At 36.5% G+C, this 19,939-nt stretch overlaps 1 protein-coding gene across 1 annotated transcript in view; it reads left to right on the top strand.

Annotated features, from left to right (window-relative positions):
• Positions 1-19,939, top strand: part of lyst (lysosomal trafficking regulator) — an 81,487-nt gene that overhangs the window by 14,311 nt on the left and 47,237 nt on the right. Inside the window, exons 3-8 of the mRNA XM_042737589.1 lie at positions 3,732-3,823; positions 8,296-8,482; positions 11,769-11,859; positions 12,405-14,496; positions 15,720-16,707; positions 17,914-18,075. Coding sequence (XP_042593523.1) covers positions 3,732-3,823; positions 8,296-8,482; positions 11,769-11,859; positions 12,405-14,496; positions 15,720-16,707; positions 17,914-18,075 — 3,612 coding nt within the window. The remainder of the gene's footprint in view (positions 1-3,731; positions 3,824-8,295; positions 8,483-11,768; positions 11,860-12,404; positions 14,497-15,719; positions 16,708-17,913; positions 18,076-19,939) is intronic.

Below are 19,939 nucleotides of genomic sequence, written 5' to 3'. Positions count from 1 at the left end.
GGATATTTTAGGACATTTGGGACATTTGTATTTTTTCATTTTTGATTTTAAATATATGTCAAATTCTTGACTGATTTTGTGAGATTCATCCACTTCATTTATTTATTTAATGTTTTTCCCCCAAATTAATTTTTTGGGTTGAACTATGACCCTTGACATGTTCAACATTTATTTATTTATTAATTTATTTTCCTTAATTTTAAATTTAAGTTCTTGATAGGTTTCATGAGATTCACATGTTATTTATTTATTTACTTTTTGGGGGGGCGGGGTTGAAATATGACGTGGTATGTTCTTGGACAGGTTTCATGAGATTCATCCATTTAGGACAAGATAGTATGTGATCTGAGGCACAGCCCCAAGTGAAGATTATTTTTATAAAGGGGTCGTTTGAGGTGACTGAACACGAAAACTAGGAAGTGTTTTGTTTGCACAGAGCTGTTGAAACAGGTCGAGTCTGTAGGAAACTGAGTCACTGACATAAGCTCTAGACATGATTTTACAGTAATTTTGATAGATGATTGATGATTTCTATCACAATATCACCTGAATAATGCAGAGAGCAGAACATATGAGATAAAATGCTGATAAAAGTGCACATTTTCTCTTGTTTTTGGGCTGATGGCTTGATTGTGTTTTTGACAGTTACTTATTTTTGAGATTCACACAGAAGAGACGTCATGTTTGTGGTTAAATAAGTTTGATAATTAATGTTCAGAATGATTTTATTCTGTGAGTACAATCTTTTTTTTTTGGTTTGGCCCTTAATTTTTAACAAAATTAATTGATTCACTAATTGTGTGTGGTTGTAGGTTTGCAAAGGGGCGGAAAATTACTGGTAAATTTCTAAAACTTTGCAGGATTTTTGGGAAATTTTTGGAAACCTTGGAAAATTTCCAGAAATTTACTGGAAAATTTCTGCCACTTTGCAATCCTATATGGTCGTATATTTTGCCATGCTTATTAACCAAAACTTAATAATTTCAATGAAGCATGTCAGTGCAGCAGTTAAAGGATTGATCAGAGCATCTCAGGCAGCCATTGTTACCTGTTTTTTTGTCGGTTTTGTCCATATGAAATGCTTCTGTAGAAGCTGTGGATTAGTGAAGCGACTCCCGCAGACGCGTGCGTGTGGTCAGACAGCTGGAGGATCAGTCAAGCCTGTGACCGCATTAACACACATCCCCCACGGTTACCAGTTAAAAGGGTCAGGTGACTGCTCATCTGCAAATGCAAATCCTGGAAAGATCAGACATTCCAGACATGCCTGTGATTTCTGATGTATAGGTATTTTATAATTTAAATGATAGATCATTAACAGTAATGCAAAATAATATATATAATAATGATTATTATAGTTGGTAGTAGTAGTATTAATATAATTTACTGTATTTATCTTGTGTGTGTATATATATATATATATATATATATATATATATATATATATATATATATATATATATATATATATATATATATATATATATAGATATCAATGGTTTCCGCTAGAAAAAAAATGGTCCCGGTCAAAGTGACCGGCAGAGGTTTCGTTTTCCAGACATTTTGATGATATGCCAGTCAAATATCGCCTCTTAATTAGTCAAGTTGAGGAAAACTGAAAGCAGTTTATGTAACTTAAAAAATGACATAATCAGGCCGTATATGCAACATGTTTATTAGCCTGACTTTCAAATAGACGGAAAAAAAAACACGAACGTCCGATTGGCGTCAATCAACCAATTGTTTTTTACTATGGTTTCACATTTCATAGTTTAACAAACCAACCCCCCTTCCCCACATAAAATATCCGAATATAGCATTGTTTTTACTCAAGCAAACTTAATTATAAACTCAGTATGTCTCATTTAGCTGGTAACATTTAAATTGGCCACCGTGTGAAATGACTTCTTGGTAAATGAACTTGAACAAACAAATGACTAGGCCTATAACATTGTCTCGCGTCATTTTTGGCTACTTTTTACGCTTTTGTGCAGTGCTGAATTGTGCAGCTGCCGACTTAAAATCAAAACTTCCCAGTGTCTCTCCACAACTTGCAATGCGCATAAGCCGCGTAACCTTGTTCTCCGCAAGGCGACTTCGCTGCTTCGTCTTGATCCGATTCTGCAGCGAGAACCCCCCTCTGTGGCGTTAAATTGTGCGCCGCAACATGGTCATTGCTCTGACTATGTTCAATGAGAGCAGACATTCTCAAATTATTCGACCCTCTTGTGAATCCGTTGCGTCGTCCTGCCTTTTCGCAGCGCGAACAGAACATTTTTTTCATTACCATCAACTACCTCACATCTTAGCCATGGGAACTTGTCACTCCATTCCGACCCATACGCCCTACACTTCGGCTTTTTCTCCGGTGGTGGCGGAGCTGTCTGGCTCTGGACATCTGAGGCTTCAGGCGTTCCTGATTCAGTATCCTCCTTGGCGTCTATATTATAGCCGTTAGTTATTTGAAATGCAACATGCGATGTTGTTTAAAAACTTTCAAACGGTCGATTTAGATTGTGTTAGGGGGGCGGGGCCGTTAGGCATAATTAGGCAGTTTTAATCTGACAATTTGACCGGAGAGATTTAATTTTTTCGGACATTTAATTTTTTTCCCGGCCAATGTCCGGTAATTACCGGACAACGGAAACCCTGATATATATATATATATATATATATATATATATAATATAATATATATATATATATATATATATATATATATTATATATAATATATATATATATATATATATATATATATAATATATATATATAAATATATATATATATATATATAATATTAAATTTTGTGTTAAAATATGACCTTTCTTGACGGATTTCATGTGATTATGCTTAATAATATGGAAGAATCCCACAAAATCTGTCAAGAATTTTTCATGAGTCATGTTTCAAACCAATAGTAAAATATTAAATAAATAAAATAAACAATAAATAAATAATCATAATGTCAATGAATGAAGAATACGATATATTTATTTGTGATTGATTGATTGATTGATTGATTGAAATAAGACCCTTGACAAGTTCTTGATAGATTCATTTATCTTACTACTACTATTATGAAAGAACCTCACAAAACCAGTTAAGAATTTGTCATGGGTTATATTTTAACCCAAAATAAAAACAAGCAAATAAATAATAAAAATAAATGTATTATTTATTTATCTATCTTTTCATTGCTTTTGGGTAGAGTATGTGTAGTATGTGATCTGAGGAACAGCCGCACTCATGTAGATGCAGCAGCAGCTGTAGCACATTTCCCTGCGTCTGGCCTCTTACTCACTCGCTCATGTGAGTGGAAGTTGTTCCATGTAATGTGATTATTCTGTGTCTGTTCCAGTAAAAGGAGAAACAGACGTCTTTGGGTGTTTTGAGTAGTCACTGGTCGACTGAATGAAGGAAAAGACTTGCTGATCAAAACTGGTCTCATTTTGATACGTTTGTGTAGAAATATAATACATTTACTGCACTTTTGATGTACTACTAAATGCACAAAGCAAAGCAGCCTTGCAAGAGCATTTTACTTGTGCTTGCTCAATTAAATCAGCACTATTTTTACCACCATTCAAAAGTTATATGTTTGAACAAACTCCAAACCAAGTGGCTATACTAAACTGCGCTTTCTACAGAAAATGCAAACATAAACTTCGTCTGTGAAATCAAATCTCCTTCATAACAGAGATGTATGTTGTTGTTTTTCTCTGATTTCAGGTCAGTCTTCAGTGTTTGGAGAGTTTTCTCTGCACGTTTCACTGTGTGCGACAGCTCAGTGACCCGAGAGCAAAGGATGCGCTCAAATTCTGGTAAGCCATCTTCTTTTTCAAGATGATCCAGATGTCTAAGTGTCTTAGAGTAACATCTTTGTTGTTTCACTGAAAACCATCATGTTTTTGTCACTAAATAAAAACACGGACTCACTCAAACTTTGAGTTTGTGTGTGCGTGTGTGTGTAATTTACCCAATTACAGATTTGCCCTCAGTCAGTTGAACCTTGTTTAGATGAGCTAAAGTCACAGCAAGCTGCCACAGAGCTTATGGTAATCATCATTTTGATAAAAGAAGATCATTTTATGAGACTAATAAAAAAATTCCTTTCTCTGTCCAACCAGCTACATGCCGTGTGCTCAATTAAGTGTGTTTTCTCAGCTCCTAATCTTTATCTTGTGATAATGTGCAGTTCCTGGAACTTTAGCCGAGACACTGTAACTGGACCAAGCTACAGCCCATCTGATGTGAACGCATTAGTGTGCGATTATTGCATATGAAACCCTTTGACCCGTTCAAAACTTTTATCTGATGTGAGTGAGATAATAAAGTAATTGCTTTGTTAAAGCAATAGTTCACCCAGAAATTAGAAGTTGTGTGATTATTCACACGTTTGTTCTTGCAAACTTGTCTGATTTCCCGTAGATATTGAATCATTTTTCCTCTGTCCCATGTTACCATAGGCATACTGGCAAACTGGGAGAGGGAGATACTGGTAAAGTGGGACAGCTTATCAAGTTATGAGTTTATTATTAACTTGCATAGCAATTGGAATGATAATAAAATGGGAGTGTAGTGCAGTGTACATAATATAGGGTGTTTACATGTGTGTATTGACCAGTGCAGAGTATTTGCATTTCATGAAATGTACAGTGCTTAACAAATTTATTAGACCACCACCCAGTGTACGTTTTGTGCCACATCTGCCCTAAACTAACAGTACTGGTGATTATCAAATTAATTTTTTTATGTTTCTGTAATGGTTAATCCACCAGTATGTGTAAGCTTTTCAGTCACAGTAGTGTTTTGGGGTTATTTTGTGTGAATAAGTTTACTGTAGTTGTTTCCATTTGTTATTTGCCTGATAAATGACAATAACATTTTTAGTTTTAAACATATATGTATTCTGAATTTTTAGCCTCGCAATTCTTACAATTCTGCAATTCTTATTTATTTTTATTCCATGGTGGGAACTAGCTTCTGTACTCCTGATATGAAAATATTACTTGGAAAAAATGACTAAGTACTTAATATTTGTTAATTTTGCTTTTGACCGAGGTAAGGGACATCAGTAACAGTTTACAAGTTTTTGTTTGTTAACATGATCAAAAATAACACACAAGAAGATATTTTGAAGAAAAGACACTGGACCTCATTGACTTTAATTGTATGAACAAAAACAACACTTTTCATAGACATTTCTCAAAATGTCTTGCTTTCTTCAGTTGAAAGCAATTGAAGTCCTTTGGGTTTGGAACAACATTAGTAAATGATGACAGAACATTAACTTTAACATTAGTTAATAAAAATACAACTGGATATTGTTCATTAACTAAGACAAATAAATTATATAAACTAACTAATTTAACAAACAAATTAATTAAAAAAAAAGATTCCAAGCATATTTATATTTACACAGTTGTGCAAATTCATTATTTAAAAAGATGGAGTCCAAGCATATTTATATTTACACAGTTGTGCAAATTAAGATAATACGGTTTGCAGAAGACTAAGATTTGTTTTTACATAACAGGATTGTTTCAGCGTCCTGCAAATGGCAGGTTTATCATCTAAGCTTCACTACAAAATTGAATTAGAGTCACCCCCCAGGCCTGCCCAGAAGTTTGCTTCCCAGCCTGCCCCTGTGCAGGCATGTGACATCACATGCTTTCATGTGATGCACTGATCAACTCAAAATCTGGAAAGCTTCCCTCTGAAATTCCGATTTAATGGAATTCACGGAGCAGGACAGAAAATTCAGTCATTAGTGAAGCGTGGAGGCATGCGGATGTAGGCTTGATTCCTGCAGTTTAGTGGAGACTACTACGACCATGACTGGAAGATGTGGCTGAAACACTGCAGACGATGATGGAGATATTGAGTTTCACTGCGAGCTGATTGTAGGAGGTACTGTCGGTCGGCTGGATTAGTGTGTGTGTTTCTGGATATTGTAGATTTTACTGGAGGCGCATTTACTTGCCCAGAGAGAAAAAATACATTTAAATTGAGTTATAAATATAATTATTTATTGTAGTTATACAAAACATAGTATAGTGTTTATAGAGTACATGTAGTAGATTTTGTGAGTGTGTCACATTTTGTTTATTTAGTTAGATTTGTCTTTTTAAATAAAATAATAAGGTGAAATCAGTATCAACAAAATTCATCTTTGCAATGATGCAAAGAAAAAGCTGCATCTGAAGTGGAATAGATATATTTACCCACTGTCTAATGCAGCTCTGAGGGACATGAAATATTTTAGCCTGCAGCTACAAATGAAAAAATAATGCTTTGATACATAAAACATTGAATACTGATATTTGAAATTATAAAAAAAAAAAAAAAAAATTTTAAATGTAAAATTAAAACCACCAGTAGGTGGCAGTAAGTCACTGTTAATAAGCGAGTCATTGCGATTGAACCGAATCATTTAAACGGTTGATTCATTCAGGAACAAAACACTGTCGTGTTACTCAAAAAAGCAAAACAGTGCTGTGTCTGTGTTTGGAATTATTTCTGTTTGCGAAATAGAACAAAAACAGGCAATATGGTGTCTAAAACACAAGTCTCTTAATATTAACTTGTTTATTGAACTGTTGTATAAAATCATTCTGATTTTTGTTTTAAAAGCTGAAAGAATGGCATTATATATATAAAAAGAATATGCCATATATATATATATATATGTATGTGTGTGTGTGTGTGTGTTGTGTATAAACTATATTTTTAATTTATATTTAAAAATAATTTAAATTTATGGTTTAACGTTCGAAAATGACAAATTAAGACAAATTTTAAATGTAATTTTACACTTGTACTGTAAAATATTTTTTATTATTATAATATTGTTTTACAAAACATTTTTAATTCAACAGTGAAATACAATATAATAATTTGATTTTATTATAAAAAGTAATACAATTTATTATCATTATTAATAATAAGATAATTTTGTGAAAATATCCTTTTTAATTTTTTCTTTTGATTTTTGGGGTTCAATATAATGTGTAAATATTGCGATCATCCCTAATACCTTCAAAGTAATGAGGTTAAATCAATGTCTGGGAATTGTTATTGTGACCATGTGTTCTGCTGTCTGTGGTTTGGTAAAGTGAGACGGCTGAAATCCTGTCCAGCGGTCGATGTGGTGGATGGAATAACTGGTTGATGCGATACAGTACGCTGGCTCAGTGTCTGATGACAGGATCTGCTGTCCGTGTCCATGAAGCCTAATCTTGTTGTGTAACATCACTGTAGTTCCTGTCAGGCCTCACATAGTCATAGTCTGTGTGCATACCATAAACTACATTCCACTGATCAAGTTTGATTAGTTAGCTGCATTATTGATGTGACTGAACTGGTGGGATTAAATGGACTGCCAGCCTTTGTGAGATATTGGCAATATTGATCACTTTTTTTACATTAACGTTCCCTTTACTACTATAGTAGTTACATAATGAACATGAATTAACATCAAAAGGTAGGTTATTTTATAAGAGAGCCTACAGTACAGCTGAAATGTCTGTAATGTCTGAAATTGCTCATTCAGTGTTTCAAACTGTGGAAAACATGTAAAGCTTGTAAACATTGCAACGTAATAATCAGAATAACCATTCAGTGTCAATAAGCTCATCAGTCAGCTAGAAAAATAACTATTAAGAGGAGCATTTCACTATATTTATGCGCTATTGCATAATAATATTTTTACTAAACTTGTTGTGATTAAACCAAGTGATGATTATGCTCCATGATATTGGTACAGATTCTGTGTAATGAACAATATTTGTGACTATATTTCGAGGTGGAAAAGACATTTAGTTCCACCATTAAGTGAAACTTAGTTCCCAGGTCATCTACAAGATGGATTAAAATGCTGATAAATCAAGAAAAGATGAGACATAAACACGTGACCGTATGATCGAAATGTTAAAATGTAAAAAAAAAAAAAAGTTTTTTTTTTATTATTTTATTTTAATTTTATTTTTTTTATAGGAGCCAATGGCTCCTTACTGTACTTTTTTGTTTTGTTTTCTGGAGCCCTGAGACTGCTTAATTAATTACATGTAAACATAAAAACAGTAGAAGCATACTAGTTTATAAAAATAGCAGATTTTCTTGTATTTAAATTTTATGGGACATGAAACCAACTGCGCAGTTTCACTTGTTTTTATTTTCCTGTTAATTTATACAAAAAGAGAACTGCAATGTATGTGAAACTAAAGCAGAGCTGTCGTGGGTTCCAGCAGGTGATTTACATGTAGTCATGCTCTGGTTTTCTCTCCTCCATCAGCTCGGACATGAGTGGGGCCAGTAACACCCTGGCACGGGAATTCCTGACCGATGTGCACCAGTTGTGTAGTGCGGTGGCCCAGCGGGCCGAGGACGAGGAGGAGAGTCACATGGTGGCGCTGGGAGAGTATCTGGTGCGGGGACGCGGGTTCCTGCTCCTCAGCACCCTGGACTCTGTCATTGACCAGGTCAGTCAGAGAAGCTTCATTTGAAAATATATTAAAGCATCTAGATGATCAACATGATCAGAATTTACTGAAAAACCTGTTGCACAGAATCTACGTCATGTCTTCTGTCATCTGAGTGATAATTTACTTTTTTGTCAGTAACAGGTTTTTTAGTATAATTGTACAAATGTACACCATGCTTCACATGTCTCTTTGCTGTCAAATCTTTACTGATTTTTAAAAAATAAACATAAGAATAACTTTAATATTTTTTATAGTGCTGTCAAGCGATTAATCTCGAATAATCACATCCAAAATAAAAGTTTTTGTTTACATAATATGTGTGTGTGTACTGTATATATTTATTATGGATATATAAATACACACACATGCATGTATATATTTAAGAAAAATATGTTGTTTATATATTAAATATATTTATATATGATATAGTTTATGTGAATATAAATATATACTGCACATATTTTCAAAATTTATGCTGAATGTGGTTGTCTTTATACAGTATATACATAATAAATATACACAGTATACACATAGATTATATAAACAAAAAGTTTTATTTTGGATGCAATTAATCAATTGACAGCACTATTTTTTTTTTTTTTTAGAACAATTAGTATCAAATATGATCCATCAGGCCTTCGAGGAATGTTTATTTGTTCATCTCTCAATCATCATTGTATTGCATTGCATTATGTTTTGATTACCAAACTAAGCATTTAAAAATCATTTTACTATTATTGACTGATATTTATACCATTCAATGTATCTTTCATACTGTTATAAAGATCTCATTGATTTACATTACAAGCTATCAGAATTTCATCAATTTTTGGCCAAATGAACATCAGTATCTGCACCAAATTGCATATTTTGCTCAATTTGGGCCTCTGAATACAATTGTACTGTTTTATTCCTCCTCGATGAGCTCCATATTCTGACTACGTCTCATTATGTAAGATACTTAAAAAACACATGCAGACTTTTTTTAATGCAAGATTGCAAGATTATTATTATTATTTTTGTCCAAAGGCTCAATAAACTGCTCCATTAAAAAATAAAAGATGAGAGATTTCATGTTAGTCTTTACAGGGACAAAGCAATACACATATAAGATTGTGTTAATTGCACACGATTGACGTGTATGGAAAACATGATGGAAAAATACAATGCAGAATGTGTCCGTTTTTATTTTCTTGTCGAGCTCATCTCTGGAAGAGATGACTGGATAATTCCTGGCCAAGTCATAGAAATGTATTAGTCAAACTCAAAGGACGTGTTATTTAGGGAATGCATTCCTGTCCAAATGCTGGCGTTGTTTCGAAATAGCATGGTGATATGTCACAGTCACAACAGAGCTGAATAGCCTTCCTGAATGCTTCATGCATTCACATAAATACTGCATACAGTGGACCTTAAAAGTATTTTCTTTATGTAGTGACTTAAGTTTTACTTAAGCGTCCATGCATTAAAATCTCAAGACTTTCAGTGAGTTTTGATGAATTGCTCATATGTATATATTGTTTTCAGTTCTATATATAAAAAAAGATGATTGGTGAAGCTTAATGTTGGATCTGTGTTCATTCTGTAATGTCTTTTCTATTGACCTCAGCCTGCTTACAAACTTAATGAATGGAACCTGGGAATGTACTCTTGCAGTTTCTTTCTTGGTCTTTCCTGGCAGACATGAGTCTTTGCTTAGAGCAGTGAAGCCCCTAAATACAGACATCCATGTCTCTGTTGACACACTGACACACAGCAAACTGTTAGTGAGCATTATTGTTTTGCATGTTTGCAAATGCTTTGTATTACAAGCAGACAAGGGTTTCCATAGTTGAATAAAACAAAATAAAGCCATTGGAAAAAGTAGTTACTTGAAAATAAACTTTACCTGAAATAAATTCACATATATTTGAAAACCATAGCATTTTATTTCTGCATATTTAATTTCTCTTTTTCATTTAGTGCAACTTGATGTGCTAATATAAATAAAAATACAATAAAAAAGTATAAACTTGAAGTGTGGGTGTAAGCTATATAGACATTTTAAAAGAAGAATAATAATGACAAAAACACAACCAAATTACTAAAACTTGAAAATGAAAATATGAAAACAAAAAATATATAAAAATAAAGAATTGATTTCAAAATATTAATACAAATAGTATTCCAACAATATTAAAATAACACTGGTTTAGACAGTTTATTCAGTAATAGCAGTATAATAAAATCAGTAGTCTATTTATGGTGTGTCTAAATTGGTGTTTTTGAGGTGGAACTAATTTGTTTAGCAGATGAACTTCTGGTTATTAGTCATTAGGGTTGTTCTTGTGAGTAAATTTTGTTCCATGTGAACAGTTCCTTTGCTTTCTTTTTAGGTATTATGCAAAGATGTACTTCCTAGCAATGCGGTTATACCATTTTAAACAACTGGGACTATACTTTTTAAACTGTTTTCAATATATTAATATTGCGTGGCACCATGCACATCCTTTGTTAGTGCATTTCTGTTTTGTATTATTTTATTATTCACATTTTTTTAGACTGACAGGTAAGTCAAAATTATTTTCTGTTTTTTTATCAACAGATTTTTTCGCATGACGTTGAAGGAAATGACAAGTGGTTTATTTGATCCCGTGTTTTTCTTCAGACCCCTTTCTGCCGTCTCTACTGCATTCTCTCTCTTTGAAGTGAGAGTTCTTATGAATCATGTCTGGAGTGGTTCTTACTCGCAAGACATGGGCCTTTTCTCTGAACTCAGCACTGCTTAACTATCTCTCAACACAACATCAATCGCCTGTGTGTTTGCATAGTGGTGGGTCAATACGGGTCCCTAGCCACTTTGCTAATTAGCTTATGAGTATGCTGCCAGATGATTGTTTACTTGGGGTCACACAGCACTGTGGCATGCAGCCCCCTGTATTTGCTTTTAATTCACATGTGTCAGGGTGCTTTCACTTCTCCTTGTGAGGAATGCTATCTTGCTCAGGGTGGAGCCAGTATTTAGAGGCTCGCTGTCGTACATCATGTCCAGCAAAATCTGTATTTGTCTTAAGCAGTTGGAAGAAAACCATTGGATAGTTTTTGTTGTCTGCAACTTTCCATCTTTTACGTAGCTCTAGAAACTAACTTGCCAAGAGAGGCAGGGCACAATGAAGCAGAAGTTAGAAAAGAAATCTGCTTCTAGGTGGTCATCAACACAAGGAGACTGTTTTTGATTGGATTTGGATGGATTGAGTGAAGAATTCAGTTCAAATCCTGAATTAACCTCTAACCTTTTACTTAGGAGTTGACCTGTCGGGAAGAGCTGCTTACACTCTTGCTGTCTCTGCTACCTCTGGTCTGGAAGATTCCTGTTCAGGAGGAAAAAGCCCCAGGTGAGTCACTTCATTTTATAAAGCCCTTAATAATGCATGCCATTAACAGTCTTAATTTTGAGAATGCAGTAGAGGTATACTGTAACCCACCTTAAGCCTTGAATAAAATAATTATGTTCTAATATTAAATGACATCCTGGCATTGCATTCAGTTTGAAAGATGACATACTTCTATACGATTTGTTTTATAAGGCATATGATGGTGGTGATCTTGCAAGGACGCCATGAATTTTTAAGTAGATGCCTGCATGAACAATAAGTGAAACCATGAGATGGCTTGAATTATGAAACAGTACGGTTAAAGGATGATGGAAAGGATAAGACTTTTCATTGAGCTTGAGACCTAAGGTATTTAGTGCAGGCATGCTAGTCTTTTCTAGCAGCTACTTTCCACATTGTTGGGTTATTAGTTCTTGTAATTGTGTTGTAAATGGACCTCTCGAGGTCATCATGAATTGCTCTAATGAAACCAGTTTAAACCAGTTGATGCTAGTCAGGACAATCCTTTAAACTTTTTCCTTTCCTACTCTGCTTTTTGACTTTAGATTTCACCCTGCCTTCACTGCTAGAGGTGTTTCTATGCCAAGAGGGAAGGACCATCCCTCAAAAGGCGGGGCAAGATAGATGTGATGTGCAGAACTCTGGGAAGCGTTTATCTGGCTCCTGGAAGTCACGTCGTTCACGAAGGACAGCTCAGCGATACTCAGTGAGGGATGCTCGTAAATCTCAGCTTTCCACATCAGATTCTGAAGCCAATTCGGATGACAAGACCACAAATACTGGGAGCAAACATCGCCGATTCCACAGTTCAGCCATTCGTGTTAGTTGCCAGCTTCACCAGTCCAACAATCCGTCACAGCCAGCATCACAACATCCCACTCTCGATGCCATGGGCACCACTGAGCCTTCCCAACCTCACATAAGACTGTTTGGATCTCACACTCTAGATCCTAAGATGCTAACAGACCCCACCACTCTCTCCATCTTCAACCGTATGGAGAACTCGCCTTTTGACCTTTGCCATGTTCTACTTTCTCTTCTTGAAAAAGTCTGCAAATTCGACATGACCATCAATCATAACCCTGGCTTGGCGGTTAGTGTTGTACCCACGCTCACAGAGATACTTACAGAATTTGGTGACTGCTGTGGTCCTGGTGGTGGTGGTGGAGGTGGGATCGATGAGCTAGCTGGAGGCTGGAGTGAGGAGCCAATTGCACTTGTTCAAAGGATGCTTTTACGCACCATTCTGCACTTGATGTTTGTAGATGTGGGTCAAAATGAAACACTGCCGGATAATCTGCGTCGAAGCTTGACTGACCTCCTCAGAGCAACTTTAAAGATTCGTACCTGTTTAGAAAGGCAAGCTGACCCTTTTGCTCCAAGGCCAAAGAAGACTCTGCAGGAGATACAAGAAGATTTTTCCTTTTCAAGGTACCGTCACCGGGCCTTGCTACTGCCAGAACTCTTGGAGAGTGTCCTGCAGCTACTACTAGGTTGCTTACAGGCCTCTGCTCCCAACCCTTTCTTTTTCAGTCAGTCTCTTGAGTTAGTTCATGAATTTGTCCAACACCGTGGCTTGGAGCTCTTTGAGGCAACAGCTCTGCGCCTTGAGGCCTTAGCAGAAGCTCGAGATTCAGAAGTCTGCAATGAGGCATCAGAGCGTCTGCGTTGTCTAATAGCTGATGTACTTAAGATAATCAGTGCTGTCAAGAGGGCCAAGTCAGAGCAGCTACACCAGTCTGTTTGTGCACGTCGTCGACACCGTCGCTGCGAATACTCCCACTTTTTGCACCATCACCGTGACCTCTCAGGACTGCCAGTATCCGCTTTCAAGCAAGCAGCCCGACGTAATCCTTTTGAGGAGATATCAGAGGGTCATGATGGAGAAGTGCGGTACCCTGAACGCTGTTGTTGCCTTGCAGCTTGTGCCCACCAATGCTTGCGTCTTTTCCAACGCCTGTCACCCTCAGGTCCTGCTGTGCTGCAGGTACTGGCTGGAGTGCAAGCTGTTGGCATCTGTTGCTGCATGGACCCGAGGTCTGTAATTGGACCAATGCTCCAGGCATTTCAGGCTCCAGGACTTCGGAGCTACCAGTCCCATGTGTTGAGTGTCCTTAGTAGACTAGTCTTAGAACAGCTTGGAGGTGGTCAACCTTCCGAAAAGGCCAAGCTTTCCTCCTGCAACATTTGCACTTTAGATAGTAGCCAGTTACCTGGAATTGAAGAGACTCTGCAGGGCTATGGACCTAAGAAAGAATTGAACTCATCCACGTCCCCATCTCCCTCTTATCGTTCCCAAGGTATCCTGCCAAGTGGAGGAGCTGAAGACATGCTATGGAAGTGGGATGCTTTAGAGGCCTATCAAGAAATTGTGTTCGGGGAAGACTGGCATTTGAGTCAACAAATTGCGAGTCATGTATGCCAGTTGACTTTACGAGGCAATGCAGTAGTGCAATGGCAACTCTACACTCATATTTTTAATCCAGTGCTTCAGCGGGGTGTGGAACTAACCCATCATGCCCAGCAACTTGGTGTGTCAACTACGTGTAGCCAAGTCTGCAGTTACCATACCCATTGTCTCCCGGTTGAGGTACTACTGGTTTATCTTCAAACTCTGCCTGCTCTGCTGAAGTCAAGGTATGACCATGTTTTTTTTTATCTTCCTTTTTCCTCCAATTCACTGTTGATTAGATTCTTTAAGGGGGCTTTCACACTGGGCATGTTTACTCAGATTGCACTCACTCTGCATGATTATACTGCATGCTCACTCTCACTTGTATCTAAGGTAAATCGTCACCTGTGTTAGGGCTGCACGATTAATCGAATGCGGTTGTCTTGCACATCTTGTCAGTAAAGCCAGTTCTATGATTAGTAATATATCTCCAGCACGTGCTTTCAGATGGAGCACCATTTACTACACAGAGCCGTAGTTCACTGACAAGCTACGCAAAATCACGTTCATAATAATCGCAGATGATTTAATCACACGATTATGAAATCGAAGAAATCGTTCTGTGATTATCAAAGCTGTTTGCGTACCTTGTCAGTGAACTACGGCTCTGTGTAGTAAATGCTGCGCCATCTGAAAGCACGTGAAAATACCACATTTAATAACATGTTTTTACTCCAAACTCACTTCGTAACGTAAGTCAAGTAAAATAAATCCTTCTGTGAGATGATGTGGCTTTTTACACTGAATAAGGCACGCAACATATTTCATAATATTGTAAGCAGTGATAAAGTTTGTCAATTAACATTGCATTATTATATAATTTATAATAAAAATTATTATAAGAACTCAGATAAACTATATATTGTCATAGTCGTGTGTTTATTAGTCACGTTGAATTAATGAAAGCAGTTAAATCTTCTCTTCAACAGCTATAGGGGTTTCCTGGGTTTCTTCTGCGAGGCATATTTGGAGTTTCAGCGCGAGAGCGCCCTCTGGCCTTCGGCAGAAGATTTACTGCTGATCACAGAACCGTGCTTGACTGAAAGATATGCATGATAATCGCAGCTTCTGCCTAATTGCGATTTATCGCCTTTGCATTTTAATTTTGATTAATTTTCAAGCCCAAACCTTTTCAACAAATTTACAATCTCAAACAAATACCTCCTACATCAATACTCCAGTTCACACTACCTCATCGCACTCCCTGATCTGCTTAAAAGCTTTCACATTAACAATTTTTCATGCAAACCAAGCTCTGTTTTGAACTAAAGTGCTAGTGTGAAAGCCCCCTAAAATGTCTTTTAAAATAATCCAAGATTCCGATTTATAACTTCTGATTTTGTCTTCCAATTCAGAAATGAGAGCTTTACATGTGAGTTTACTTGTAATGGACTGAACCAAATCACAGAGTTGATCTACTTGGACTCAACACCCTGTTCCTGAGTTGTAATGGACTGAACCAAATCACAGAGTTGATCTACTTGGACTCCACTCGTCCGTGGGCACTGAAAGCATTCGAGACACTTATCTTGAATGCGTGGCACCATCACACGGAATCTGCTGTGCATGAGCTAGAAAGAGTGGAAGCTCAGGAGAGGGAAGCTGTTCTTGGGCTTGTAGAGGAACTGAATTCACGTGGGGCTGGTGATGGACCTCAGAGCCTCACTAAGTTTTATGAAGGCCTGAAAGAGGCATGCCCTCATCCAAAGAGCAAAAGTGCATTTTCTGCAGTAGCGCGCAACCGAGGTGAGGCGCATTTGAATACGATCAACCTTTTTCTGTGTGTAGCTTTCTTATGTGTAAGCAAGGAGGCAGACTCTGACAGAGACTCTGCAAATGACTCTGAAGACACCTCAGGCTATGATAGCACGGCTAGTGAACCATTGGGTGGACGACTGCCCTGCCTTTCCCCAGACAGTGTGGCTCTTCCCTCTAAAGAACAGATAAGGAGAGCTGCCGATGTTTGGTCAGTATGCCGTTGGGTGTACATGTCCAGTCCAGTATTCCAGAGGCAGTTCTTTAGACTAGGAGGTCTAGATGTCTGTTCGCGTCTAATGACAATGGTGATCCAGAAACTCACATCTAAAAACAAAGACTCTAAAATTAAGAAAAAGAGAGAGAGTAAGGGCAAAAGCAGTCCATCTCATGTAGACTCTCCCACTCAAGCTCTTGCAGGACAGTTTGATAATATAGCAACAGCCGCTGGTACAGAGGAATCCCACCAGCACGACACTTTCAGCCCTTCTCAGGTCGAGAGCAAGTCAAGTGACCCAACACACAGGCTTGAAGAGGAATGGCCTCTCCAGAGCATCCGACTGCTGGAGGCACTTTTGGCAATCTGCCTCCACAGTGCCAATTCAGCCCTACAGAGACTTGAACCAGACCTATCCTTTCAGGTACAGTGGACACACATACTAGCTCTGTTTCAAACCCTAGTGAGCTGCCTTATAAGGGGATGGAATGAGTCCCGTGTGAACAGGTCACTACTCAAATTAAATGCACAGGAGGCAATTGATTTCAGTACTACTATGCTAACAACACAGAACTGTAAATATGTAAACCATAAGTCATCTTTGTCCTAGAGATGTCCAGGCCAGGATTTCTAAATTGCCTAAAATGTCCGGGTTTTGGCTTTGTATTTCTATTGACATGCACTCTACAGTCTCTGTACAGTGCTGAATGTGATGTTGATGTTTCACCATACCCTTAAAAAATCCGAGTTTTCAGCATCATTACATGATACTTCAGAAATCATATAAAGTATATTAAGATAGGAAACCAATATTCGAAATTGCAACAATATTTTACAATATTACTGTTTTTTTTCTATATTTTTTAATCGAATAAATACAGCCTTGATGAGCATGAGAGACTCCATTAAAAACATTAAAAATCTTAAATATATATAAAATAGGCAATTGTCCCTTATTCTGTCTCTTATTTTTATAGGAAAAACCACGATTCTCTCATATTTTCCTTTTCTGAAGTTGGCAACCCTAAGCGTGCACAAACACAAACTCTCAACACATTTCATCCTTATCCAGTGTCTGCGCTAATTCCCTCCGGAAGTTTTGATCTATAAAACATGACGTTGTTCTTGTTTTACAGTTGTGGGTATCTCTAAACAAGGGTTGTTGTTGCGTCTTTAGTAGTTTGTTGTTGTTCCGTATCATTCGTTTTTTTTCCGACTGAGTAACAACATCTCACCCAGTGTTGCCACCTTGTGGACAAAGTAATTAATGCAAAAAAAAAAAGGAGAATGTGCAAGCTTAGCTAACAAAGTAAAATCTGGCTATGCATACTTGACCATACGTGTTAAGACCGAAGTACACTTTAGGCTTAAGCATAAAAAATCTATTTAAAATACAGTAAATTCAGTAATAGTTATCAGTATTATTAGATTTAAGACAATGATTTTTCATCTTTTCTTAATAAGGGAGAAATGTGATGTTGCATCAGGGGCCTTAAATGATGCCTGAAAATGTTGTCAGTGTAGGCATGCTAGGTTTTGGAACAGAGCTATCGGTTGCCGTTTTGAAGTGAGTGACTATGTCCTGTTCTCATTCTCGAAGAGTGTAATTTTCCCACGCTTTATCCCATAGCTGCAGTCTGTGGAGGAGACGCTGTGTGAGGTCCGGGATCAGCTCTCTCGATCTGGAGTTGTGAATTCTGAACTAGCAGTACCTCTGTTTGATTCCTTACTCCGTGTGGCACTGGCTGAGATGTTCTGCAGTCCAGATGTCATCGAGGAGAAACCTGACAAGGTAATTTAGTTGCTTGTGTAATAAGTCTTTAGTGTTCCCATCCTGTACAGCCATGCTGTACATCTGGGTGACTCAGGTTTGAGTCTGACCTTCATCTCATTGCCCCTCTTTTGTCTCACCCAGCCACATAGTTCCCTTTCACTGCCTGCTGTCTAAAGCTAAGGAAAGTAGTGAATGCTCTAAAATAAAATATACTAAAAAAAAAAGTTACCTTTTGGTGACTAAATGCAAAATCTGTAGGGAGTATTGTATGCTATGTTATTAATTTTTATAAGTACTTTTTTTTTTTTTTGCTTTCTATAACATATTGTTTTGCTTGTTGCAATATTTATATAACTGGTTTAGTAGATTCTCTCAGTTGCATTCAGGGCTTTTCTTCCTAAAGTATTGTCTGTAGTGAAACACATCACAGAATAATTCCCAAATAAATCTTATCATTTGGACAAATTTGTTTTTTAATACGTAAATCTGCTTTCTGAAATAAAATGACCTCTGGCCAACAAGGATAAACAGCCTTTTTGTGTGTTTTTGTGTGACTGAGCACCGTGGGGCACACGGGGGATATATTTTATGTGGAAACAGTCAGCTGATGTGGTCCTGTGACCAAAATCATATTTTTTTTTTTTACTTTGCCAGCTTTCTGAAATCACAAACCTTGTCTCTCTAACAAAGACAACACCAGAAGCGATGTTATACGGATTGTTTACTTAAATTTTTTTGCAATACAACAGGACATTATTCTGAAAAAAGCTTATTTTCTAGAAGGTAAGAGTCTGCTGCCTGCTTTGCTTTAATCTACTTTGCTATTGTTGTTCTGATATGTTGTGATGTTGGAGAAACGAAAGCTCTAAAATTTAGAAGTGGTTTCTTTGTGTGCATGTGTATGAGAGAGGGATTTTCAACTTTTCGTACTTTGATGCTTGAACACTTAGTCCATACATTTTTTACATTTATTTATTAATAAATAAACAAATAATAAACAGAGATTTTTATTATATACCCAGTGGTAAAATTAGTATCTTTGCAGTGCTGACGCATACTAGCATGCTCATCATTGCAGGGCAGTGCTTTACACACAGTTCTTTGCTGGCCTTATAAAGTTTGTTCTTCTGACATCTATTCTACACAACGCTTCAGAAAAACCATAATGAAAGTGCAAGTGAAGACACAAAACCTGAAGTGAGGCAGTATCAGAGCAAACTTTTTGAATATCTGCATGAAGCTTGTTTGGTACAATTCCCTGATATGCCACATACAATTGGTTCCTAAATTTGGTGCCACCCATTGATCTAAAATTATTATATATTTCTTGTAACTGAAAATCTATATAAACTGCTTGCTATGATTAAACAACAACAACAATAATAATAACAGAGTTTAATAAAGATTTTAATAATCAGTACATATATGAAAATCTGGAATCTGAGGGTGCAAAAAAAATTAAATATTGAGAAAATCTCCTTTAAAGTTGTCTAAATTAAGTCCTTAGCAATGCATATTACTTTTCAAAAATTAAGTTTTGATTTATCTATGGTAGGAAATTTACAAAATAATGGAACATGATCTTTACTTAATATCCTAATGATTTTTGGCATAAAAGGAAAAATCGATCATTTTGACCCATGCAATATATTTTTGGCTGTTGCTACAAATATCCCTGTGCTACTTATGACTGCTTTTGTGCTCCAGGGTCACACACACTCACACACACACACACACACACACACACACACACACACACACACACACACACACACACATATATATATATATATATATATATATATATTATAAGTATATATATATATATATATTATATATATATTATATACATAATGTTTGATAATCAATCAATTTATATAAT

Source organism: Cyprinus carpio, chromosome B13 (assembly GCF_018340385.1).
Source record: "Cyprinus carpio isolate SPL01 chromosome B13, ASM1834038v1, whole genome shotgun sequence".
In the NCBI taxonomy this organism is placed as follows: domain Eukaryota; kingdom Metazoa; phylum Chordata; class Actinopteri; order Cypriniformes; family Cyprinidae; genus Cyprinus; species Cyprinus carpio.
This window is presented reverse-complemented; position numbering and strand designations above follow the sequence as displayed.